This window comes from Lygodium microphyllum, chromosome 27 (assembly GCF_053477565.2).
Source record: "Lygodium microphyllum isolate KBCC chromosome 27, Lygodium_microphyllum_v1.1.10, whole genome shotgun sequence".
Lineage (NCBI taxonomy): Eukaryota > Viridiplantae > Streptophyta > Polypodiopsida > Schizaeales > Lygodiaceae > Lygodium > Lygodium microphyllum.
This window is the reverse complement of record NC_141161.1, coordinates 78,923,895-78,951,388: the sequence shown is the minus strand read 5'-3', so window position 1 is coordinate 78,951,388 and position 27,494 is coordinate 78,923,895. Positions and strand designations below refer to the sequence as shown.

The window sequence follows — 27,494 nt, the reverse complement described above, 5'->3', positions numbered from 1 at the left end:
TACGGTACGGTACGCTACGATAAAATACGGTACTAAATGGTACCTTGAGATTTTATAAGGTACGGTAAGATATTACTACAAAAAAAAAATTAACTTCATTATTTTGAACTATAGATGATAGAACAGATGTTTAAAGTCTAAATAGCAATGCTATTGGAGTATATAAGATGAATACTTGAGGGTAACACGCCAAAACCTCTATGACATATGCCGCATACACAACATGCACTACAACTTACAAGTACATACATAGGAGTGGATACATCATACACGAATGATCATACAAATAAGAGGCATGTATGCTTGAGAGAGAGAAGGTTGAGAGAGAGAGAGAGAGAGAGAGAGAGATAGAGATTTTTATTAACGTCTATAAGAGGCCAAAATGACCTATGAGAACAACAGTTACCAAACAAACCACCAAAGGTTTTGGTAAAAGATTTATGAATTTTGTTATGGTTTTGTTTGATATTGCTAAGGCTAAAGTAGCTACTGATGGTACATTTACTAATTCGTGTACTCTCAGAAGGTACATTAGGCCAAGCTATCCTCTAGCCTAGTTTTATTAGCAATGTGTACTAATGCTTTGGGTTGGGTGGTGCAAAATGAGCTGTGAACAAAGGTAAAATCAATAGGATTAAGCTACTTGATGATTCTCAAATGGTGCTGAATTTATTTATTGATGACACTAACATATTGTGACATCAATTAGAAACGTTTGGAACTACTTGAATACCTTATGTATGGCCTTTGGCTCTAGGATAAATCATAACAAAACATGTATGAGGAGTCTAATCAAGCTTCCACCCCCTTTCTTGGTTGATCGATCAAGGCTACAAAATCACCACCACAACAACAACAATCAATAACCCAAACCACCACCAACAACAACAACCACGCCCAATTCATACGGTACGGTACGGTGCGAACCGTATAGTACGAACCAGTTCATACTACGTACGAGTGCAACTATGCACCAAACACATAGATGTTCGGTACCACTTTATTTGACAGGTCTTGGATAATTGTCTTGTCACACTAACTAAGATCGAAATCCAAGATAACCCTGTAGATGTTCTCACTAAGAGTCTTGCCAAGGCTCAACATGAGATTTGCATTCAATTAGTGGGAGTCGGTCAACTTAAAGTACCACTTCGGGCCTTTTAAGTGGGAGGTTGTTGGGTGTAAAGTCCCTTCGTGCCCATGTAAAGTTATACGGGTGTGTGTTAAAGTTATACAAGTGTGAACACACCCTTATTTATACCCTAGCATATGAATCCATGCTTTATTCTTTGTGTACCACCACAATCTAGAACACTCATCTTGGCATTCACTCTCAACACTGCTGCTCCACTTCTGACTCACACTCCCATTGCGTCCTCTTCCCTTCAACTATGAATAGGCTGGAAGCATAACATGCCATCATACTGACATTGCAGCACTGCTTAAACCTCTCCAAACATAACCATGCCGGAGACAATATTTAACATGAAACTTCAACTATTGCTCGTTCCTTCACATGAAAAGTCATAATCAAAAGCAATTTACCAAAGGCTAGTAGAGGTTAGGTACACCATATCTGGACACACACCTCATTCAGAAGATTCTTCAAAACAGAATGTGTTTCCAACACCACAATCTGTACAAAGCAGTTCTGAATTTTTTCACCCAAGCCACCATCATCTATCATAGCATAAGCATCAATAACCTGCAATCATGATATACGCCAACAAAAACAATGACAAAGTGAACATAACAGTAGACAAAACTTCTATTAAGGTATGTGTTTATTAATTAAACAAGCACTAGATGTGTATCTTGGGCTACTGACAGAGGGGTAGACTAAAAACACATCGCAAGATTGCTCCAAATGACTTCATGTGAACCTTCAGAGCCAAGATGTTTGAAATGTGATCCAAAGCATTCATTCAGAATAACAGTCTTACATTATTTAAATTAATATCTAACTATTAAATTTATGCTTATGTTTATATGTATCAGTATGTATTTGCAACACAAACTTGAAGACCTACAACTGCACTATCTCATTCATTTTAATTTGGGAGGTTGCAAGCATAATTTTCAACCCAAAATCGTTAGGGCCACCATTGGTTGTAGACGCTGTTTTCACTTCATCACTCTGCTTCCATAGTTTATACGCTTAAATGACACTCTATATGCATAAGCTGCTTCAAAAAGATTATTTGCATAGCAAGAACTTATGCATAAGCTTCATGCAAGACCATATGCATAAGCTGGCCTTTGCATAGCCCACCAAAATGTAGATGCTTAACAACCTACAAGAGCGTGTGAGATACACTGCCTTTACATAACCCAGAAAAACTCTCATGCACATGACCTATAAGAGCATAAGAGATAAACAAGGGTAAGGACATATTGTGTATCTAGCATAAAAGAATCTGTTATATCGGTTGATGTAAAAAGTATTCAAATAGAGGATAGTCATGAATAAAAATGACATGACCTAAACTAGGGCTAATTCTTAAATCAAACAGAACTAAGAACTGCCATGTAGGCCAGCTACACAAGTACAACCCTGTAACTTTCTTTAGTGGTCATGAGGCAATGATTTGGTGGTCATGATGAACAAAAACACCAAAGCAACATCATGACAAGAAAACTGAAAATAAGCCAACAACAATTTTACTGAGAAAGAGGGCAAGCCACATGTGACTAACCATCTTGTATTTATCTGCCTCAAAATTATGGCACACTTCAAGCAGCAAATGATCAACCTTCTCCAATGTCCTCTGAAGCCAGTCCTGTAGACCGACATACAGCTTTGTTGAATGTGGAGCTTTCAATTGTAACAGACTAAAACCAGAATTTTTTGTTAATTGCTTGAAAAGAGGAATAAACAGGCTAGTTCAACAGGCTCACTCATTGCACTCAATTCATTAAACTGTTTAATCCCTTACAAGGCTCTACATGACAGATGTTATACCTCAATACTATGATTCATATCTGTAATTGCGATGATGCCAGAGCACTCATCCATTAACTGCATGCATGCTGAGCACATACGCAAGGCCTGCAAATTTTCGAAAGCCCAAAAATAGACTGAGAACGTGAAACCATACATCAGCACTCTTCTCTACTGCAAACACAAGACTTAAATCATATGTGACTTTCTGTAACCTCAAGCCACTTACTTTGGCATAGTCACCCTCCTCTACTATACTCTCCAAACGAGATTTTATGTCCATAGCATGCTGAATTTTCACCAAGATTGGCAAAATGTCCTGCAAAAATTGCCTGGCTTTAAACTTGTAAGGTTGAAAAAACAAGAAAATGTCACTATGCTTGCTCTACATGGTGTACTCTAAACAAAACACATATGCTATGGCTGCTGATGGTGTTGACTGACACTCTCTAGTGCTCATGAGAAATCTGCCAAAGTTCACCATCTTGGAGTCTGCAAAAGCATTGTGGTCCAGTTACACAGCTTCAAACTTTCCTACTCTGCTAAAAAATTTGCATAACATATCTCACTTGTATCTAACGATCTGCTGTGCTTATGAGCCTGCCAATTGCCTGGTGGACAAATGACAAGGTATCCTCACTTCCTTTAACTACAACCATGATGTAAGCTCCGAAATAGCTTGGCAGCATTGGCTTTGTTAACAGCACTAGAACCTAGTTTCCATAATCCCAAAATATTTCGCCCCTACAGTGTTTCACTCCAGAAATATTGTGTTTTAGCCTGAAACGTTTCACCCCTAGATTCATCCCAAGTGAAATGCCACATGAAACACCAAAATAACATATTCAAAATAATGTTTAATACTACACTCATTGGAATATACACTCCAACAACCCACGGGACCTCCCCATTATAGATAATCTCCATGGCCAAGAATCTACCATGAGCATCCTAACGACCCAATGAAGGCTGTAATGAAGACCAAACAGCCAACATAACTCCAAACTTCTGAGGAGCTCGACCACTAAAGAACATGGTAAAGTCCTTAACATAGGTGGAACCAGCCAAAGACTGCTGCTTGGCTCAACTGCAAAAAAGACATCCCAATCACTTGCAAAGACAGTCCTCCACAACATATGCTGCTTGCTAGCCAACAAAACCCCTTTAACATTCCATAAAGCAAGCCTCATGATGAACAAAGAGAAAAAGAATTACTGGATGACCGCTCTCCCTTTTGCATCCACTGATTTAGCTGCCTCAAATCTCTCCATTTCACTGTGAATCACATCCACAAGATCCGTCCACTGCAATCCAGCAACCGATGCATGTGGAGGGAACTGATGCTGCTAATTATGGAATGCATCTTGAGAGGTCAACAATCTCCCATGAACATCAAACCTCAAAGCAAAATCAGAAGAACATTTATCTCCCACACCGTCTACCGGCACACTAAATCATTGAGGTTGAGTTTAGAGTAGATTCTTTTACCCCTACGTTGAAAAGTCTGCATAATATCATCAGCAACTCATTGCGCAAGAATTGAACAAGACTCCTATAGAGCATGGCATTCAACCACCGAAACCCATGGAGCAAACTTAGATTGAAGTGAATCAGTATTAGTATTTCCACGCAATTTAAGAGGCATGCGAGGAGGAACATGTTGCTACGATACATCTTGGGGGTCACACTCCCACATATCCACCTCACAATCCAAACCACTCTGCAAGATCTCTGGAGCATGAGCACATTCCGAGACAAAATGACCCAACTAGCCACATCTAAAAAAAATGTCCTGCAAGAGTTCCCCATTTTAGCTCAAATAACAATGCATGCAACCCTAGAGTCTCAAAACGAATTTTGTTGGACCTAGGTTTCCCAATGTCCCAAAGCATGCAGCCTATGTTCGTGTTCCAAGAGCCCAAATGACGCTCCACCAAAACTTGGCCAACAGATCTCAATACAAGAGGAAGAAGCTACCAAAGGTGCAAGGCAAAATTAATCACTTCCATCCAAATTGGCCATGCTTGCCTCAGCAAATCCTGAAATTCGTCCATGGGCCTCCATGGAACCGCATGAACCAACTAACCATCCAAAAGCACAGAGATATGTTGCATTAACCATGCCCAAGCATCCAAAGAACAAAAGAGAATCTCAAAAGGCCCCTTAGGACCATCATAGATCTCTTCTACAAGAAGGGCCTACACTTGCCCTAAATCATTGGTTTGATGTGTATCACCATTCAATAACATTATCATTCAATAACATTGATTCTAATCATGCTCTAATGCAGGGAATCAAAGGAGTCCTTCCCATTAAAAAAAAGCTGGCTGCCACTCATGGAAGGCAGCAATCTGCTGTAACACTATTTCTGTTCATGGTGACAGCCACCACAGGATCACCGTCCCATAAACAGCTTACTTTTCCTTCATTGGCAGGCGCATAGTCAGTCATCAGATTATTCGCATTGGCAAGCATATAGTGAAAAGGCTTGATGGTCTGCCAACAGGTGTGCACACAACCAATTGAGGCATCTCCAAAGTATCAGAAATTTGTGGACCAGACGTCAACTTACGACATTTGCCTATCCCATCTCCTTCCACGGGTCATGAGAATCCCCAACAGAAGTGTTAACATCAGAGTCTACTGAATCTCGTTCTTCTCTATCATGAATGTGTTGATCTAGAAATCCACATCTATACCACAAGATGCCTACATCTTGCCCGAAATAGAGCCCCCTCTCTACCTACATAATAAGTTGCCCTTGCAGCCCTGCCTGCTGCTGGCTCAAGACCCCAACCTCAGCACATTTGGATGCATCCCTCAAGCTGACTCCTTCACCATGTGCCCACCTGCAGGAGAACACATACCTCCAACTCTTTCACAGCTGGTGAAACCCAAATCAGACTGCCCCACTCTGCTAAAAGGCAACACCCAACCTGTCTGAAGCTGCACCTGCCTTGCCTGAAGTGCCTAACTGTGGCATGCTGACTGAAATCCACCCTCCCTGCCTGCTCCTCATGATCACAGCACTGCCCTGCACTGTACACTTTAAACTACTGCGTGTAACCAAGCTTTACCTTTCAACCCTAACCTGTCTGGTGCAGTAGAGAATCCTACCGGCCTGCAGCTTCATGAACCGGCTGATCTTCAGTACCTTTTGGGCCCAGCAGGATGATTCCATAGAGGCATCAGACATCCACTCGCCATCTCTCTCTCTCTCCCCATCTCTCTCGTGAATGAGTATATATTAATATTAGAATATTTACATCCGGCCTTCAGGCCAACCAAACAGAAAGGATACAAGACTCACATTTTTACATCAGACCATCACGTCAGCAAAAAAAAAAAAAAACACAAATACAACTAAAAAGTCTATCCATAGTTGCACTCCTACGTAGTAAGAACTGGTTCGTACTATAGGGTTCATACAGTACCATCCCGAACGAATTTGTACAAAAAAACAAGCACACTTTTTTTTGGTTTTTTTTTGGGCATGGTTGTTGTTGGTGGTGATGGTTTGGGTTGTTGACTGTTGTTGTTGTGGTGGTGGTGGTGGTGATTTTGTAGCCTTGATCGATCAACCAAGAAAGGGGGTGGAAGCTTGATTAGACTCCTCATACATGTTTTATTATGATTTATCCTAGAGCCAAAGGCCATACATAAGGTATTCAAGCAGTTCCAAACGTTTCTAATTGATGTCCCATCATTTTTCACAATATGTTAGTGTCATCAATAAATAAATTCAGCACCATTTGAGAATCATCAAGTAGCTTAATCCTATTGATTTTACCTTTGTTCACAGCTCATTTTGCACCGCCCAACCCAAAGCATTAGTACACATTGCTAATCAAACTAGGCTAGAGGACAGTTGGCCTAACGTACCTTCTGAGAGTACACAAATTAGTGAATGTACCATCAGTAGCTACTTTACCCTTAGCAATGCCATACAAAACCATAACAAAATTCATAAATCTTTTTCCAAAACCTTTGGTGGTTTGTTTAGTAACTGTTAGTCTCACACGTCATTTTGGCCTCTTGTAGACGTTAATAAAGCATCTCATGTCATCTCTCTTTTTTTTTTCGTAATCTCATGTCATCTCTCACGCAGGCGGCGACCCTCTCTCTCTTTTTTCGTAAAAGGTAATTGTATTAATTACGAAGAAAGTACAAGATTACATGATTACACGAGTACAAGAGGCACGAGGGCCATAGGCCAACGTGCGGGAAATCCCCGGACTAGGGTACTAAAAAGTTACACCGACCCTCTCTCTCTCTCTCTCTCTCTCTCTCTCTCTCTCTCTCTCTCTCTCTTTTGTAAAAGGTAATTGTATTAATTACGAAAAAAAGGTACAAGATTACATGATTACATGATTACAAGAGACACGAGGGCCCTAGGCCAACGTGTGGAAAATCCCCGTACTAATGCACTAAAAAGGTTACACCAATCATGGCAACGACCCAGAGGCAATTGCCATATGCCAAGGATGCAAATCCTCCCGAGGGAGCAAGTCAGAGTGTCGGATAAGATCTAGCTGCCAATGCAAGAGCCCTTTAAGCCTTGCAATATGTCTCGGTACATTAGAGGCCGAATCAAAGAGAAAAGCATTGCGGGTGGTCCAAATGTGCCAGTATCCCCAGTATCTGAAAAAGTGAAATAAGATCTTCATATGTAACGGTGGCGGTGTGGGATACATTGGGCGCACAAAAACCCAATCGAAAGGAGTCAGTGAGGACCCCACCACTGCGCGCCAAATTTGCGACAAGAGTGACCAGATATTCTTGGCGAGCAGGCAAGAAAGAAAACGATGTCGGGCCGATTCCGCCGTAGTGGTACAAAAGAAACAATTGCCATTCGAGATTCGACGCTTGGAAAGGGCCGAGGCAAGAGGAAGACCACCAATCATTACCCGCCAAAGAAAGACCTTGCATTTGAAAGGTGCCTTATTCTGCCAGCCCTCCATCAGCGTTGCCTGCCACCATGACAGTGATTTCCGCAGGCCCCAAACAGTATTAGCTTTCACACCCAGCCATTGGTGATCTTTAATGAGAAGATGATACACCTAATTAGTAGAGGCCTTTTCCAGACTCAACCGGCCTGCAAGGTCCCAGTCCTGCCAAGGGCGATCCACAGCCAGGGCAAGTTCCGACGAAAGCTTCCCCCATAAATCACGGTATCCGCGCGGAATCCTGAAAAGTCTCCTAGCAGTCCGAAACGATGCGAGGACATTGCGTGTAGCAAGGGTAGCATCCGCAATCGAAGTCACACCCAAACGGGCCATGCAGTTAAATCTTGGTCTGAGCTGATGTTTATCTTCCCATGAAAGTAATCTGGATACTGCCAAAAATTCCAGCTGAAAGCAGTTAGTCTGCAAGCGGTCCCCTACAGGATGCCAACGGGCCTTTTGAAGCACCACTTTCCAAGAGCCGACCAAGTGCAGTAACAAAGAGGAAGAGGGACTGAAAAATTGAGAGTCAGCATTAAGGACATGCCACCAGGAGGCCCGAAGCCGTGTGTTACCTTGGCGGGGCCCGCTGTCCTCAAGAAAATAACGGGCTATGATGGTCCATGGGTGATGATCCACACACATGGCACGAAAAAGAGACCAATGAAGAGCCAGCATATGAGTTTCTGCATCCAAAATAGCTCCACCACCCATGCGCTTAGGGCTACATGCATGTGACCATGAAATCCACGAAATGCCTGCCTGCAGTGAATCTTTCTTCCATAGCATGAAACGAATGGGATGAGTGAGAGCCTTCAAAGTAGTAGGCGTCCATGGCAGTAATGGCAGGAAATACGTTAGCATTGGTAGCATAATTGTCTGAGCCACTTTGAGGCGGACATGGAATGGCCAGGCTTGCGACTTCCAATACATAAACTTTGCCGCCAGTTTTTGTGAAATCCACTCCAGTAGGTCCTTTGGCCGTACATCCACCCCCAATGGGTATCCAAGATCCCTGACAATGGAGCCACGGGAAACCACCTGGCCCTGCCAGCCTAATGACTGTAAATCAGGCTCCGTGCAACAGAGAATGGCTGACTTAAAGGCATTGATGCAAAGACCAGAGGCTTGACCAAAGAGCGTCCAAACATCTAATGCCTTTCGAATGTTGTCCCTGTCCGCCTGCAAAATCATAAAGGAGTCATCAGCCAAAGATTGGCTAATGAAGTGCTGCCTCAAAGGAAGAGACAACCCTGCCAGCTGAGCAGAAGGCGCCATGGAGGATAACATTGAAAGGACCGGGTGAGTCGCCAGGGCAAAGAAGAGAGGACTTAAAGGGCAACCCTGTCAGACCGAGCGTGCAAGGACAAATGGCTCTGTAAACCCACCATTGAGCATAACTCTTGAAGAAGCCGCAGTACTAATGGTGTAGATCAATCGGGACATCCGGATACCAAAGCCCATAGCAGACATGAGATCTGCAATGAAAGACCAGTCCACACAGTCAAACGCCTTTTTCAAGTCCAATTGAATCAATACCACTTGCTGACTGGAGTGCCGCGCATAGTCAATAGCCATTTGCACATTTAAGATATTATGCAGAATGTTGCGGCCCTTAATGAAACCATATTGGAGAGGATGCACAATAGCTGGAAGGTGCTTGTGAAGCCGATTTGCCAGCACTTTGGAGAAGATTTTATACATCGGACCCATCAAAGAAATTGGTCTCTAGTGTTGCAGCTTTGACGGCGAAGGGACCTTTGGAATCAGTTTGATAAGGCGTTCTTTCCATGAAGAAGGCATGACCCCTGTTTCCCAAACTTGCTGAAACATGACCACCAATGGCTTTACCAACTGCGTGGCCGAGTGCTCAGAAAATTCATTAGTGAGACCATCCCAACCAGGACTTTTGTCCTTAGGCAGGTGCAACAAAACATCCATAACCTCCTCTTCGCAAATATCCGCCTCCAAAGTGGCTTGCATATCAAATGGAACCTGCTGGCGGACAAGATGATAGAAGACCGAGCGGGCATGCGTAACCTGGCTAGAAGGCAAGGGAGAAGAACCAAGAAGGTCCATAAAATAATTTCTGCACATATTGATAATGGTCTGCGGATCAGTGACCATAAGACCTACCGAATCCTGGAGTCGAGTCATATTTTCGCGAGCCAGAGAAGCATGCAAGGCGCGAAAGAACTTATGAGACTGGCAGGCACTATCTTGCAATGTGTCAGTCAAGTTATGCAGCTTGGCCTGCTGATAAGATTTCAAGCGAAACACTTGAATAAGATGGGCCAAACGCCGCTCCAGTGACAGCAGAAAATCATCATCTGGGGAGTCCAAGAGCAAGGAACGGACCAAGGCTAATAAGTCCTCTGCTGCATGTCGACGTCGGCGACAAAGAGAGGCATAATAAATCCCATACTGCCGAGCAACCCGCTGCACATTAGAGAGCAGACGTGCAAATGAAGCCAAGCCGTCAGAGGCGAAGTCCAATAAGAACCTCTCAATCAATTGCTGCATATAGCCCTGAAAAATTGGATGCTTCAAATAACAGGAGTTGAAGCGTAAAGAGAACCTATCCAGCAACTGCATAAAAGGTGCAATAGATTGTGCCCGCATCTCAAGCTGGAGGGGGAAATGGTCCGACAACGCATATTGCTGCAAGACCTTCATCTCCAGCATCTCGGGAAGAAAATCATCCCCCTGCATGATATACATTCTGTCCAACCGCGACCAAGTGGTTGCATATTGTGCGGAATGAAAAGTAAACCCTGAAACAGAAGGGTGAAGCCACAACCAAAGATCTTGCTTGAGTACGTGCAAAGCAAAAGAGTTCCACACCCGGCTTTCCGGCGTATCCATTACCGAATGCCCTGAAGTGGACTGAGAAGAGTCAACACACATATTGAAATCTCCCATCAAAAACCCCCTACGGCCAAGTGACATGGAGCCCTGCAAAGTCGACCATAGATCCCGTCGGGATGCGGAATCATTCGGAGCATAGAGGCCCAGCAACCATAAAATCTCTCCTTCAAATAAGACTTCGATTACCAGAAAGCGGCCCTGCACATCATTTTTAACAAGAACAGGCTGGTATTTCTCATGGACAATCATCAGCACGCCCGAATAGTGCGTAGCATGTGTCCCTGCATAAAACAGACGGAATCCATGACAATCCACAACTTTTCCTTCTTCACCGTGACTTTTGTGCTCAACTGCACACAATACATCCCACTGGTTCTCATGCAAGACAGTCCACATGGTATGTTGCTTATGGCGAGAGCAAATGCCTCGCACATTTCACGTGGCTATCTTCATATATCTTCAAAGAAGGAAGTCAGGAACGAGGCGCCTGTTGCCTCGATTTCACCTTTTCCGCGAGAGCATCCAGGACACCCTCATCCAGAAAATCAGACAATATTGCAAACGAATTCGGGCGACCTGCTTTAGAGGTAGAAGGAAAATCCACTGCCTTGGGAGTGGGGCGGGGATAACGCCGATCCCAAGGTGTAATCACATTCCCTTTTGCATCAAACGCCAGCTTAGCAGGTGGGCCCTTGGGGCCATCTGAATAGACTTTCCTTGAAGACGGATTACGGGGGGCAGACGGGGCCATAGTACACGCAGCCTGCTGTGAAGTGACCATGTCTTTCCTGCGCGTATACGTGCGCACGGAATCCTGGGAAGCATTAGGCCCAGGATCCGCCAAGTCTGCATCCAACTTTTTACCTTTTTTTTGTCGTGCCTCAATCCAATCAGTGCTAGGGGAATCCAAACCCCGGACCTGTTGTTTGCCTTTATCCATGACATTAGGTGGCTGAAGGGTCTCCTGTGTCGGGGCATCAAGCACCATGTCATCTTTGGGCAGCACAACTTGCGCATCCTCAGAAGACAGTTGCCGTTCCGGGCATTCGGCCATAAAATGCCCTAATTTACCACATGAAAAGCAGTGTCCGGCAAAGTTGCCCCATTTCAAGCGAAAATGCAAAGGATGCATGCCAGAACAATTGAGGCGAAGCCACGCACGCCTTTTCCTGGCCGTGTCCCATAGCATGCATAAACGGTTTCAGTTCATAGCCCTGAGGCTTGGGGGAACCAGCACTGTTCCCACAACCGCCATCGCATCCTTCAACAATGGCCAATAGACCGCTGGACAATTTTCCACTTCCACCCACACCGGGCATTCTCGTTGAAGCAGACGCTGGAAGTCAGCCATAGGGCGCCATGGTACAACATGGACCAAGCGGCGATCAAAGAATAGTGGCAACCTGGACAGGAGCTCAGCTCGATGCGTTTCCGATTTCAACAGCACCTCATAAAAGCCGCGAGGTCCAAGGAAGATCTCCTCAACACACTCCCCTTGCAATAAATGGTGCATCCACTGGCGAATATGTGAGAGCACTGGGATCCTGCCAGTGAAGAAAAGTATAACTGCACGGTCATAAAACACCGAGAAGGACCGCAAGACTGATTTTGGGTCCACCATGGCTTCCAGCACATCATCCGTAACCGCATCAGAGAAAGTTTCATTATTATGCTGGACATAATCGCCAAGAAGAGTATTGGCAAAGTCCAGCAAATGCTCCCAGTCAATTTCCTGCGAATCCACAGGTTCAGAGGCAACCTGCGCATAGGAACGTTCCTGAGGACCCATTGGCTCGTCAGAAGTATGCTTGGAGCGTTTGCCAGCAGGTGGCAGTTCAAAACCCGGAGGCGGCTCCTCCCTGCATGGCACCATATCCTCCGGCTCCTCTGTATCGGAATCAGGGCCAAGGGCTGCCGCCGTCCGATCTAGAAAATCCATATCCAGGCCAGCCATACTGCTGTCTTCTCGCTTTCGCTCGCTCCCTCACTCTCTCTCTTTCTCTCTCTGTGCAAGTCCCGCAGACCTGCAAAATCAGGGAACCACCCGGCTGCAGCAACAGGACTGCAACGGGGCTCCTGTGGAGAGCAGGACGGACACACGCAGATGAACCGGGGCGCACGGGAACGGGGCAGACACCAGCGAGGCTTCAACGCGGCTGCAACAGTCTTCCACGTTGACGCAGGGCAGCCGACCACAAACGGAGTGCTCTGCACCAGGCAAACGTCGACGGGGCAGGCGTCAAGGGTCAGGCACAGGCCAGGCGTCGAGGGGGCAGCTTGGAAGGGCGCTGCTCGCTGGCGCAGAACCAGCGGCCAGCAGCGGATCTAGCGCCGGTTAGGGCGACGGCAGGGGGCGCGATTCACAGGCCGCAGAAGCACACGAAAAACACAGCGTGGAGGGGCAGGAGCCGAATCCTGGTTGACGCGCTGCCCTAGACGAGCAGAATGAGCAGGGAAAGGCGTTGCAGCAGGAACGTCCCGTCGCAGGCAATTCCGCCATCGCTCCTCGCCATCACGCGTCCTCAGCCTCGTCTCTTCTCTCTCTCTCTCTCTCTCTCTCTCTCTCTCTCTCTCTCTCTCTCTCTCTCTTTCTTTTCGTAAAAGGTAATTGTATTAATTACGAAAAAAAGTACAAGATGACTTGATTACAAGATACATGACGACAATCTAAGCCATCATGTGAAAAGGTTCTAAGTACTACAAGTTACAATGTTATGGCAAGGATGCAGATGAAATTGCCATATGCCAAGGACGTAAGTCCTCCCTAGAGAGCAAATCAGAATGCTGGAGAAGATCCAACTGCCAATACAAGAGGCCCTTAAGCCTCGCAATATGCCGCTGAACATTATAGGCGGAGTCAAAAAGAAAAGCATTCCTAATGGTCCAGTTATGCCAACAGCCCCAATATCGAAGAAAATGATACATGAGCTTCATATGTGGCTGTGCAGGAGTGGGGTATTTGGGCTGCCCGAAAACCCAATCAAAGGGGCGCAGGGTGAATCCAACCACTCCTTGCCAAACAGCCGACAAAAATAACCAGACTTTCTTTGCGATGGGGCAAGAAATAAATCGGTGGCGGGCTGATTCCACAGCAGTGGTGCAAAAGAAACATTTGCCATTGGAGATTCGTCGCTTGGAAAGAGCCGACGCAAGCGGAAGACCACCAATCATCACTCTCCAAAGAAAGACTTTACATTTGAAGGGTGTCTTGTTCAACCAGCCCTCCATCACTGTTGCCCTCCACCATGACCCGGATTTACGTAATCCCCATAAAGCATTCGCTTTGGTAACTAGCCATTGATGATCTTTAATCAGAATATGATAAACTTGGTTAGCAGAAGCTTTGCTTAAAGTTAGCCGGTCTTGTAGGTCCCAATCCTGCCAGGGATGATCTGAAGCAAGGGCAGGAAAGGGTTGTCTGCTCTGGAGCATCCGCAAAAGCTGTTCCCATCAAGGCCTATATCCCCGAGGGATCCTGAAAAGCCTCCTAGCTGTACGAAAAGATATAAGCACATTGCAACTGGCAAGGGTGGCATCCGCAACTGAAGACAAGCCCAAACGGGCCATCCGGTTGAATTGTGGTCTAAGCTCATGTTTACCTTCCCATGCAAGTAAACGCGAGACTGCCAGCAATTCCAATTGAAAAGAGTTAGTAGCCAAGCGATCCTCCGCTGGATGCCACTGGGCCTTCTGGAGGACCCGTTTCCAGGAGCATACCAAATGAGTAAGCAGCGACGAAGAAGAACTGGAGAACCGCGAATCAGCATTAAGAACATGCCACCAAGAACTCCTGATTTGGGTATTGCCATGTAGAAGCCCATGGCTCTCAAGGAAATAACGGGCTATATCGACCCATGGATGATGATCCGAGCACATGGCGCGGAAAAGAGACCAACGGAGTGCCTGCATGTGAGTTTGGGCATCCAAAATAGCTCCGCCACCCATGCGTTTGGGGGTGCACGCATGCGACCAAGAGATTCAGGAAATACCTGCATGCAATGAGTCCTCCTTCCATAGCATGAAGCGAATAGACTAAGTAAGAGCATTCAGAGTCGTAGTAGTCCAGGGCAACAATGGCAAGAAATATGTGAGCATTGGCAACATAATTGTCTGGGCCACTTTGAGGCAAATATGGAAGGGCCAAGCTTGAAATTTCCAATACATAAACTTAGCCACCATTTTCTGGGAAATCCACTGCAGAAGCTGCTTTGGTCGAACGTCAACACCCAAAGGGTACCCAAGGTGCCTGACAATGGAGCCACGAGGAACAACCAGACCCTGCCAGTCCAAGGACTGCAAGTCCGACTCCGTGCAGCTGAGAATGGCTGATTTGAGCGCATTGATACGAAGGCCGGACGCCTGACCAAAGATGCCCCAAACATCCAATGCTCATCGAAGGTTGTCCTTGTCCGCACGCAAAATCATAAAAGTATCATCCGCCAGGGATTGGCTAATGAAGTGCTGTCTTGTAGGAAGCGACAGACCGGCCAACTGAGAAGAGGCTACCATATGGGATAACATTGAAATAACTGGATGTGTCGCAAGGGCAAAGAATAGAGGGCTCAAAGGGCATCCTTGTCTGACAGAGCGGGCAAGTACAAATGGCTCAGTAACACCTCCGTTCAGCATGACTCGCGAAGACGCTGCAGCGCTGATGGTGTAGATTAGACGCGACATCCGGGGACCAAAGCCCATAGCACACATAAGTTCAGCCACGAAAGACCAATCCAGATAGTCAAAAGCCTTTTCCAGGTCCAGTTGAATCAGTACTACCTCCTGATTAGAATGCCTTGCATAATCAATAGCCAGTTGAGCATTCAATACATTGTGCAGAATATTGCGGCCCTTGATGAAACCATACTGTAGAGGGTGCACAATGGCCGGGAGATGCTTATGAAGCCGATTCGCCATTACTTTGGAAAAGATTTTGTACATTGAACCCATCAAAGAAATGGGGCGCCACTGTGTCAACTTAGATGGCGAAGGAACTTTGGGAAGCAGTTTAATAAGGCCTTCTTTCCATGAGGAAGGCATAATCCCCGTTTGCCACACCTGCTGAAACAACGCCTGCAATGGCTTCGCCAGTTGGGTAGCAAAAGCTTCAAAGAACTCATTGGTGAGACCATCCCAACCCGGACTTTTATCCTTGGGCAAGTGTAACAAGACGTCCATAACCTCTGCCTCACAAATATCGGACTCCATAGTAGCTTGCATGTCCTGCGGAAGCTGATTGCGGACCACGTCAAAAAAACCCGAACGGGCCAGAGTGATTTGGTCTGAAGGTGGACAATACCCTTCGAATAAAATTTCAATCACCAAAAAACGGCCATGAACATCATTTTTAATAAGAACCGGCTGATATTTGTTATGGACAATCATGAGCACACCCGAATAATGCATGGCCTGTGTCCCTGCATAAAACAATCGAAAGCCATGGCAATCTACCACTTTTTCGGCTTCACCATGACTCTTGTGCTCAACAGCGCACAGGACATCCCACTGATTTTCATGCAATACAGTCCACATGGCATGTTGCTTGTGTCGAGAACAAATTCCTCGCACATTCCACGTGAATATTTTCATGTGTATTCAAAACAAAATCAAGTACGAGGCACAGCTTGCCTCGATTTCACTTTGTCAGCGAGAATGTCCAGGACGCCCTCGTCCAAGAAATCCGCCAAAACTGCAAAAGAGTTCTGAGGACCAGATTTGGAAGTAGACGGCATATCTGCTGGCTTGGGGGTGGAACGGGGATAACGACGGTCCCACGGGGTAATGACATTACCTCTGGTATCAAATGCCAGCTTAGCAGGGGGACCCTTTGGACGATCCGAATACATTTTCCTGGCGGGCTGATGAAGGGGGGCAGAGGAAACCATAGCAGGAGCAGAGCGCCCGGAAGAAACATTTCCTTCCTGCGCATATATGTACGCATGGAATCTTGTGAGGTAGTAGGCACAGTGTTCTCCATGCCAGCAACAACCTGTTGGCTTTTTTTGCACGTACTTCAACCCAATTAGTGGCACTGGAATCTCTTAGGTTCCTTCCCTTTTGTTTGTTGGTCCACATAAAGAGTCTATGAAATCCAGATCCAAACCAGCCATCGTATATGATGATTTGAACTCGACGGAGGACAGGTCCTGTCTCTTGCCGGCTCTCTCGCTCTCCCTCTTTTCTGTACAGAGGCGCTGTCCAGGGGTGTACTCTGCAAGGACAGCGAATGAAAACGGAGCTTTACCTGTCACCGTGCAAGGGCAGAAGGGCGAAACAAAGGCCTGGCGGTCTCCACGGCAGGATGGGACAGGCTGGGGTGCCGGCCAGGGATCCATCAGCAGCGTCCGGGGACAGGGCGTCAGTGGCAAGCGACCGTGGACAGGGCGTCAGAGACAGGGCGGCTGGCCGTGGATAGGGCGCCAGGAGCAGGACGCGCCGGCGGCTCCAGGAGCAGGGCGTCTGCTCCTGATGGCTCCAAGAGCAGGGCGGCAGAAAGAGGGCGCTAGGGATTCCGCTGGCGGCGCAGGGAGCAGGCGCAGTGTCAAAACCCAGGCGGAGATGCAGGCGTCGACGATGTTGAGAAAACGCGAAGGACAGGCGAGCAGAGGCGACGACGGTGCTGACGCGAACGGAGGGTGACGACAAGCAGATCTTCAGACTGCGACGAGGCAGATCGAGGCGACAGCAGGGCGCGTCAGACCAGGCGAGGGCAGGGAGGCACGAAGCAGGGGCACCATCTCCTCTCTCTCTCTCTCTCTCTCTCTCTCTCTCTCTCTCTCTCTCTCTCTCTCTCTCTCTCTCTCTCTCTCTCTCTCTCTCTCTCTCTCTCTCTCTCTCTCTCTCTCTCTCTCTCTCTCTCTCTCTCACACTCTCTCTCTCTCACACTCTCTCTCTCTCTCTTTTTCTTTTCGTAAATCTCTCTTTTTTTTTTTCGTAAAAGGTAATTGTATTAATTACGAAGAAAGTACAAGATTACATGATTACACGAGTACAAGAGGCACGAGGGCCATAGGCCAACGTGCGGGAAATCCCCGGACTAGGGTACTAAAAAGTTACACCAATCATGGCAAGGACCCAGAGGCAATTGCCAAATGCCAGGAATACAAATCCTCCGGAGGGAGCAAGTCAGAGTGCCTGATGAGATCTAGCTGCCAATGCAAGAGCCCTTTAAGCCTTGCAATATGTCACGGTACATTAGAAGCCGAATCAAAGAGAAAAGCATTTCGGGTGGTCCAAATGTGCCAGCATCCCCAGTATCTGAAAAAATGGAATAAGATCTTCATATGTAACGGTGGTGGTGTGGGATACTTCGGGCGCACAAAAATCCAATCGAAGGGAGTCAGTGAAGACCCCACCACCGCGTGCCAGATTCGTGACAAGAGTGACCAGATATTCTTGGCGAGCGGGCAAGAAAGAAAACGATGTCGGGCCGATTCTGCCGAAGTGGTGCAGAAGAAGCAAGTGCCATTCGAGATTCGACGCTTGGAAAGGGCCGAGGCAAGAGGAAGACCACCAATCATTACCCGCCACAGAAAGACCTTGCATTTGAAAGGTGTCTTGTTCTGCCATCCCTCCATCAGCGTTGCCTGCCACCATGACAGTGATTTCCGCAGGCCCCAAACAGCATTAACTTTCACGCCCAACCATTGGTGATCTTTAATGAGAAGATGATATACCTGATTAGTAGAGGCATTTTCCAGACTCAACCGGCCTGCAAGGTCCCAGTCCTGCCAAGGGCGATCCATAGCCAGGGCAGGAAAGGGTTGCCTACCCCGAAGTTCCGAGGAAAGCTTCCCCCACAAATCACAGTATCCGCGCGGGATCCTGAAAAGTCTCCTAGCAGTCCGAAATGATGCAAGGACATTGCGAGTGGCAAGGGTAGCATCCGCAATCGAAGTCACACCCAAACGGGCCATGCGGTTAAATCTTGGTCTGAGCTGATGTTTATCTTCCCATGAAAGCAATGTGGATACCGCCAACAATTCCAGCTGAAAAGAATTTGTCTGCACGCGGTCCCCTACAGGATGCCAACGGGCCTTTTGGAGCACCACTTTCCAAGAGCCGACCAAATGCACTAACAAAGAGGAAGAGGGACTGGAGAAACGAGCGTCAGCATTAAGGACATGCCACCATGAGGCTCGAAGCTGTGTGTTACCCTGGCGGAGGCCGCTGTCCTCAAGAAAATAACGGGCTATGATGGTCCACGGGTGATGATCCACACACATGGCACGAAACAGAGACCAACGAAGAGCCAGCATATGAGTTTCTGCATCCAAAATAGCTCCACCACCCATGCGCTTAGGGGTACATGCATGTGACCATGAAATCCAGGAAATGCCTGCCTGCAGTGAATCTTTCTTCCATAGCATGAAACGAATGGGATGAGTAAGAGCCTTCAAAGTACTGGGCGTCCATGGCAGTAATGGCAGGAAATACGTCAGCATTGGTAGCATAATTGTCTGAGCCACCTTGAGGCGGACATGGAACGGCCAGGCTTGCGACTTCCAATACATAAACTTCACGGCCAGTTTGTGTGAAATCCACTCCAGCAGGGCCTTTGGCCGTACATCCACCCCCAATGGGTATCCAAGATGCCTGACAATCGCGCCACGAGAAACCACCTGGCCCTGCCAGCCTAATGACTCTAAATCAGGCTCCGTGCAACTGAGAATGGCTGACTTGAAGGCATTGATGCGAAGACCAGAAGCTTGACCAAAGAGCGTCCAAACATCTAATGCCTTGCGAATGTTATCCCTGTCCGCCTGCAAAATCATAAAGGAGTCATCAGCCAAGGATTGGCTAATGAAGTGCTGCCCCAAAGGAAGAGATAACCCTGCCAGCTGGGCAGAAGCCGCCATGGAGGATAACATTGAAAGGACCGAGTGAGTCGCCAAGGCAAAGAAGAGAGGACTCAAAGGGCAGCCTTGTCTGAGCGAGCGTGCAAGGAGAAATGGCTCTGTGACCCCACCATTAAGCATAACTCTTGAAGAAGCCTCAGTACTAATGGTGTAGATCAATCGGGACATGCGGATCCCAAAGCCCATAGCCGACATAAGCTCTGCAAGGAAGGACCAGTCCACACAGTCAAACGCCTTTTCCAGGTCCAGTTGAATCAAGACCACTTGCTGATTGGAGTGCCTCGCATAATCAATAGCCATTTGCACATTCAAGATATTGTGCAAAATGTTGCGTCCCTTAATGAAACCATATTGGAGGGGATGCACAAGAGCTGGAAGGTGCTTGTGAAGCCGATTTGCCAGCACTTTGGAAAAGATTTTATACATCACGCCCATCAACGAAATTGGTCTCCAGTGTTGCAGCTTTGACGGCGAAGGGACCTTGGGGATCAGTTTGATGAGGCCTTCTTTCCATGAAGAAGGCATGACCCCTGTTTCCCAAACCTGCTGGAACATGACCACCAAAGGCTTTACCAACTGCGTGGCTGAGTGCTCAAAAAATTCATTAGTGAGACCATCCCAACCAGGACTTTTATCCTTAGGCAGGTGCAACAACACATCCATAACCTCCTCTTCGCAAATATCCGCCTCCAAAGAGGCTTGCATATCAAACGGAACCTGCTGGTGGACCAGCTGATAGAAGACCGAGCGGGCATGCGTAACCTGGCTAGACGGCAAGGATGAAGAACCAAAAAGATCCATAAAATAATTTCTGCACATATTGATAATGGTCTGCGGATCAGTGACCATGCGACCTTCCGAGTCTTGAAGTCGAGTCATATTTTCGCGAGCCGGAGAAGCATGCAAGGCGCGAAAGAACTTATGAGACTGGCAGGCATTATCTTGCAATGTGTCAGTCAAGTTATGCAGCTTGGCCTGCTGATAAGATTTCAAGCTAAAGACTTGAATAAGATGGGCCAAACGCCGCTCCAGTGACAGCAGAAAATCATCATCTGGGGAATCCAGGAGCAAGGAACGGACCAAGGCCAATAAGTCCTCTGCTGCAAGTCGACGGCGGCGACAAAGAGAGGCAGTGTGAATCCCATACTGCCGAGCAACCCGCTGCACATTAGAGAGCAGGCGTGCAAACGAAGCCAAGCCCTCAGAGGCGAAGTCCAATAAGAACCCCTCAATCAGTTGCTGCATATAATCCTGAAAAATTGGATGCTTCAAATAAGAGGAGTTGAAGCGTAAAGGGAGCTTATCCAGGAACTGCATAAAAGGTGCAACAGATTGTGCCCGCATCTCAAGCTGGAGGGGAAAATGATCCGACAACGCATATTGCTGCAAGACCTTCATCTCCAGCATCTCGGGAAGAAAATCATCCCCCTGCATGATATACATTCTGTCCAATCGCGACCAAGTGGTTGCATATTGCGCAGAATGAAAAGTAAAACCTGAAACAGAAGGGTGAAGCCACGACCAAAGATCTTGCTTAAGTATGTGCAAAGCAAAGGAGTTCCACACACGGCTTTCTGGCGTATCCATTACCGAATGCCCTGAGGTGGACTGCGAAGAGTCAACACACATATTGAAATCTCCCATCAAAAACCCTCTGCGGCCAAGTGCCATGGAGCCCTGCAAAGTCAACCATAGATCCCGTCGGGATGTGGGATCATTGGGAGCATAAAGTCCCAGCAGCCATAAAATCTCACCTTCAAATAGGACTTCGATTACCAGAAAGCGGCCGTGCACATCATTTTTAACAAGAACAGGCTGGTATTTCTCATGAACAATCATCAGCACGCCCGAATAATGCTTAGCATGTGTCCCTGCATAAAACATACGAAATCCACGACAATCCACAACCTTTCCTGCCTCACCATGACTTATGTGCTCCACTGCACATAATACATCCCACTGATTTTCATGCAAGACAGACCACATGGTATGCTGCTTATGGCGAGAGCAAATGCCTCGCACGTTCCACGTGGCAATCTTCATATATTTTCAAACAAAGGAAGTCAGGAACGAGGCGCCTGTTGCCTCGATTGCATCTTTTCCGCGAGGGCATCCAGGACACCCTCATCCAGAAAATCCGCCAATACTGCAAATGAATTCGGGCGACCTGCTTTAGAGGTAGAAGGGAAATCCACTACCTTGGGAGCAGGGCGGGGATAACGCCTATCCCAAGGAGTAATCACATTGCCTTTCGCATCAAACGCCAGCTTAGCAGGTGGGCCCTTGGGGCCCTCGGAATAGACTTTCCTTGAAGACGGATTGCGGGGGGCTGACGGGGCCATGGTACGCACAACCTGCTGTGGGGTGACCATGTCTTTCTTGCGCGTGTACGTGCGCACGGAATCCGGGGAAACATGAGGCCCAGGATCTGCCAGGCCTGCGTCCAACTTTTTACCTTTTTTTTGTCGTGCCTCAATCCAATCAGAGCTAGGAGAATCCGAAGCTCGGACCTGTTGTTTACCTTTTTCCATGACAGTAGGGGGCTGAAGGGTCTCCTGTGTCTGGGCATCAAGCACCATGTCATCCTTGGGCTGCACAACCTGCGCCTCCTCAGAAGACAGTTGCCGTTCCGGGCATTCAGCTACAAAATGCCCTAATTTACCACATGAAAAGCAGTGTCCGGCAAAATTGCCCCATTTCAGGCGAAAATGCAAAGGATGCATGCCAGCGCAATTGAGGCGAAGCCACGCAGGCCTTTTCCTGGCCGTATCCCATAACATGCATAGACGGTTTCGGTTCATAGCCCTAAGGCTGGGGGGAACCAGCACTGTGCCCACAACCGCCATCGCGTCTTTCAACAATGGCCAATAAACCGCTGGACAATTTTCCACTTCCACCCACACCGGGCATTCGCGTTGAAGCAGACGCTGGAAGTCAGCCATAGGGCGCCATGGTACCACATGGACCAAGCGGCGGTCAAAGAATAGTGGCAACTTGGACAGTAGCTCAGCTCGATGCGATTCAGATTTCAACAGCACCTCATAAAAGCCGCGAGGGCCAAGGAAGATCTCCTCAACATACTCCCCTTGCAATAAGTGGTGCATCCACTGGCGAATATGTGAGAGCACTGGGATCCTGCCGGTGAAAAAAAGTATAACTGCACGGTCATAGAAGACCGAGAAGGACCGCAAGACTGATTTTGGGTCCACTGTCGCTTCCAGCACATCATCCGCAGCCGCAGCAGAGAAAGTTTCATTATTATGCTGGACATAATCGCCAAGCAGAGTATTGGCAAAGTCCAGCAAATGCTCCCAGTCTATTTCCTGCGAATCCACAGGTTCGGAGGCAACCTGCGCATAGGAACGGTCCTGAGGACCCATTGGCTCGTCTGAAGTGTGCTTACAGCGTTTGCCTGCCGGCGGCAGTTCAGAACCCGGAGGCGGCTCCTCCATGCATGGCACCATATCCTCCGGCTCCTCGGTATCCGAATCAGGGCCAAGGGCTGCCACCGTCCGGTCGAGAAAATCCATATCCAGGCCAGCCATACCGCTGTCTTCTCTCTTTCGCTCGCTCCCTCACTGCAGCAGCAGGATGCACTGTCTACAGTCTCTGCTCTTCAATAATCTGCTGCCTCCTCGGCACAGATCTGTCCTTGTAAAATGTCTATCTGCCTGTCCCTTCCTCTCTCTCTCTCTCTCTCTCGCTCTCTGTCTCTCTCTCTTGCTCGCTCCGCAAGTCCCGCGGACCATCACAATCAGGGAACCACCTGGCTGCAGCAACAGGACTGCAACGGGGCACCTGTGCAGAACAGGACAGACGCGCGCCGGTGAACCCCTGACGAATAGGGCGTGTGAAGGCAGGCGAGCAGCTGTGAAGTGCGGGTGTCGTCGGCGGGTGGGTCTTCAGGCAGGTCCTCAGGCGGCGCGCAGGTCGTCAGGTCGTCAGGCGGCGCGCAGGTCGTCAGGCGGCGCGCAAGCAGGTCTGCTCTCTCTCTCTCTCTCTCTCTCTCTCTCTCTCTCTCTCTCTCTCTCTCTCTCTCTCTCTCTCTCTCTCTCTCTCTCTCTCTCTCTCTCGCGCTCTCGTTCCTTCTGCACGCTGGGCCGAACAGGACTCGCGCAGCCCTGAGGGAAGGTCTCAGGTTGCTGCGCCACACTCTCTCTCTCTCTCTCTCTCTCTCTCTCTCTCTCTCTCTCTCTTCGTAAATCTCACTCTCTCTCTCTCTCTCTCTCTCTCTCTCTCTCTCTCTCTCTCTCTCTCTCTCTCTCTCTCTCTCTCTCTCTTTCGTAAAGGGTAATTGTATTAATTACGAAAAAAGTACAAGTTTACTTGATTACAACATACATGATGGCACTAAGCCATTATGTGAAACAGTTCTAGTTCTAAGTCTCTCTCTCTCTCTCTCTCTCTCTCTCTCTCTCTCTCTCTCTCTCTCTCTCTCTCTCTCTCTCTCTCTCTCTCTCTCTCTCTCTTTCGTAAAGGGTAATTGTATTAATTACGAAAAAAGTACAAGTTTACTTGATTACAACATACATGATGGCACTAAGCCATTATGTGAAACAGTTCTAGTTCTAAGTCTCTCTCTCTCTCTCTCTCTCTCTCTCTCTCTCTCTCTCTCTCTCTCTCTCTCTCTCTCTCTCTCTCTCTCTCTCTCTCTCTCTCTCTCTCTGTGTCTGTGGAAAGGCAAGGCTGCACTGTCTCCGTGTGCAGGTCGCAGAACCCAGAGGCGCAGGCTCAGGCACGAATAGAGGATATTGCCTCTCGCTGAGAGGAAGAAAAGATCAGTGCGCCTTGCGAGACGCTGCCACAAACGATGTGTTACCTGGGGCGACCACCACGGCGGCTGACTGGCGAGGGCAGCGTCCAACAGGCGAGGGTGGCGTCCGATAGGTGAGGGCGAACAGGTCTGGCAGGCGCACGTGGCTGTCAGGCGATGGCGTCTGACAGGCGACAGGGCAGGCAGTCGTCAGGGGCGGGCGAGAGGACAGGCGACAGAGCAGGCAGTCGTCTGACAGGACAGGGCAGGCAGTCGTCAGGGGCTGGCGAGAGGACAGGCGACAAGCGCAGGCAGTCGTCTGACAGGACAGGCGTCTGACAGGCGACAGGGCAGGCAGTCGTCTGACAAGCGACAGGCGTCTGACGGCGAACAGGACCGCGACGAGCAGGAGCCGTTGGTGTGACACTCGACAGCGAGCAAGAACGATGGCGGGCAGGGTCGACAGTCATCCGGTCGACGGCAGGGCGAGACACGCAGGCGGCGTCATCGCGACTCTTCTCTCTCTCTCTCTCTCTCTCTCTCTCTGTGTCTGTGCGCCTTCTCTCTCTCAAGCATACATGCCTCTTATTTGTATGATCATTCATGTATGATGTATCCACTCCTATGTATGTACTTGTAAGTTGTAGCGCATGTTGCGCATATGCCATAGAGGTTTTGGCGTGTTACCCTCAAGTATTCATCTTATATGCTCCAATAGCATTGCTATTTAGACTTTAAACATCTGTTCTATCATCTATAGTTCAAAATAATGAAGTTAATTTTATTTTCGTACTAATATCGTACCGTACCTTATAAAATCTTAAGGTACCATTTAGTACCGTATTTTATCGTACCGTACCATACCGTACTTTTCGTACTTGACAACTATGAGTCTATCACAACTGTAGCTCGGAAATGTCACTTAGAAAGGACAATTGTAGTGGAGCGAACAATATCCAGCGAGGGAGCAGCAATGTCAGGAAGAACCAGATCAGCTGAGACAATGGAGGAGATCTGCCATAATACTAAACCACGAACACGGGCCACATGACCATAGATACCCGATACTGAATCAAAAATGAAGGCATTCCGAGTATGCCAAATATGCCACAGGGCTGTCCATCTAAGAAAATGGAAAAGGCAAGAATAATCTACATGCAAAGAAGATGAGGAAATCATCTTTCCCATAATCCACACACACACACACACACACACACTCTCTCTCTCTCTCTCTCTCTCTCTCTCTCTCTCTCTCTCTCTCTCTCTCTCTCTCTCTCTCTCGTAAAAGGTAATTGTATTAATTACAAAAAAAGTACAAGTTTACATGATTACAAGATACACGATGGCTCTACACCATTGCGTGCAAGAACTCTCTCTCTCACTACAAGAAGTAGACAACTCAAGAGTTACATAAAGTCATGGCGAAGACGCAGCAGAAATTGCCATATGCCAGGGAAGTAAGTCCTCCCAAGGGAGCAAGTCAGAGAGCCAAATAAGATCTATCTGCCAGAGTAAGAGACCTTTAAGCCTGGCCATGTGTCCCTGAACATTAGAGGCGGAATTAAAAATAAAAGCATTCCGAATGGTCCAGTTATGCCAACAGCCCCAATATCTAAGAAAGTGAAACAATATCTTCATATGTGGCTGTGTCGGTGTGGGGTATTTGGGCTGCCCGAAAACCCAATCAAACGGGCGTAGCAAGAACCCGACCACCGCGCGCCAGACTGCCGACAAGAAGGACCATATTTTCTTAGCCAAAGGGCAAGAAATAAATCGATGGCGAGCTGATTCCACACTGGTGGTGCAAAAGAAACAGTTGCCATTGGAGATGCGACGCTTGGAAAGGGCTGAAGCCAGCGGAAGATTACCAATCATTACCCTCCACCAAGGGGTCTTGTTCAGCCAGGCTTCCATCACCGTTACCCTCCACCAGGACCGAGATTTACGCAATCCCCATAGAGTATTAGCTTTAGTGACCAGCCATTCATAATCTTTAATCAGAAGATGATACACCTGGTTAGCTGAAGCCTTTTCCAAATTCAGCCGGCCTGCAAGGTCCCAGTCCTGCCAGGGACGATCCGAAGCAAGGGAAGGAAAGGGTTGTCTATGCTGTAGCATCATCAAAAGCTGTCCCCACAAATCCCTGTATCCACAAGGGATCTTGAAAAGTCTCCTGGCTGTACGAAATGCTATCAACACCTTCCGACTAGCCAGGTTGGCATCTGCTACTGAAGTCAAGCCCAAACGTGCCATGCGGTTAAATTTTGGTCTAAGCTCATGTTTCCCTTCCCAAGAAAGTAACCGCGAGACTACCAACAATTCCAATTGGAAGGAGTTAGTGACCAAACGGTCCTCCGCTGGATGCCACTGAGCCTTCTGGAGGACCACTCTCCAAGAACATACCAAATGGGCAAGCAGAGATGATGAAGGACTAGAGAACGGAGCGTCTGCATTAAGAACATGCCACCAAGAACCCCGAATTTGGGTATTACCATGCCGCAGCCCGTGATCCTCAAGAAAATAACGAGCTATAACAACCCACAGGTGATGATCCAAGCACATGGCGTGAAAAAGAGACCAACGGAGTGCCAGCATATGAGTTTTGGCATCTAAGATAGCTCCACCACCCATGCGTTTCGGGATACATGCATGCGACCAAGAAATCCATGAAATGCCTGCATGCAAGGAATCCTTCTTCCATAACATGAAACGAATATATTGCATAAAAGCAGTCAATGCAAAAGTAGTCCAAGGCAGCAATGTCGAGAAATTGGGTCACTTTCAGCCCAATTTGTGCATGTACACGAAAAGCCCCAAATGTCGGGGACAAAATGTCACAAATTCTTGCAATTTCTGAGACAAATATCACTGTTGCAACTTGCGCGCATGAAGTCTGGACAAATCCCCAAATTTTCCATGTCTTGCGTGCACTAATTTCAGTGAAATTGAAAGAATTTCACTAAAAATGTGAAAAGCCCCAAAATTCCTCGGTGAATGTGCACCGACTTTGCAATTTCTGAGTCAGATTGTCCAATTCTGTGTTGAGATTCCCAGATTCGAGAAAAGCCCCAAATTTCTAAGCCGATTTTGCACAGATCTGAAGTCTCATGCTTACGCACGCGAAATCCTGTCAGTGG

General features: G+C 47.6%; 1 protein-coding gene across 1 annotated transcript in view; it reads right to left on the bottom strand.

Annotated features, from left to right (window-relative positions):
* Positions 1-27,494, bottom strand: part of LOC148012499 (coiled-coil protein) — a 184,379-nt gene that overhangs the window by 69,904 nt on the left and 86,981 nt on the right. The window contains exons 8-11 of the mRNA XM_087669604.1: positions 3,171-3,260; positions 2,963-3,049; positions 2,697-2,780; positions 1,589-1,705 (exon numbers count right to left, since the gene is read on the bottom strand). Coding sequence (XP_087525730.1) covers positions 1,589-1,705; positions 2,697-2,780; positions 2,963-3,049; positions 3,171-3,260 — 378 coding nt within the window. The remainder of the gene's footprint in view (positions 1-1,588; positions 1,706-2,696; positions 2,781-2,962; positions 3,050-3,170; positions 3,261-27,494) is intronic.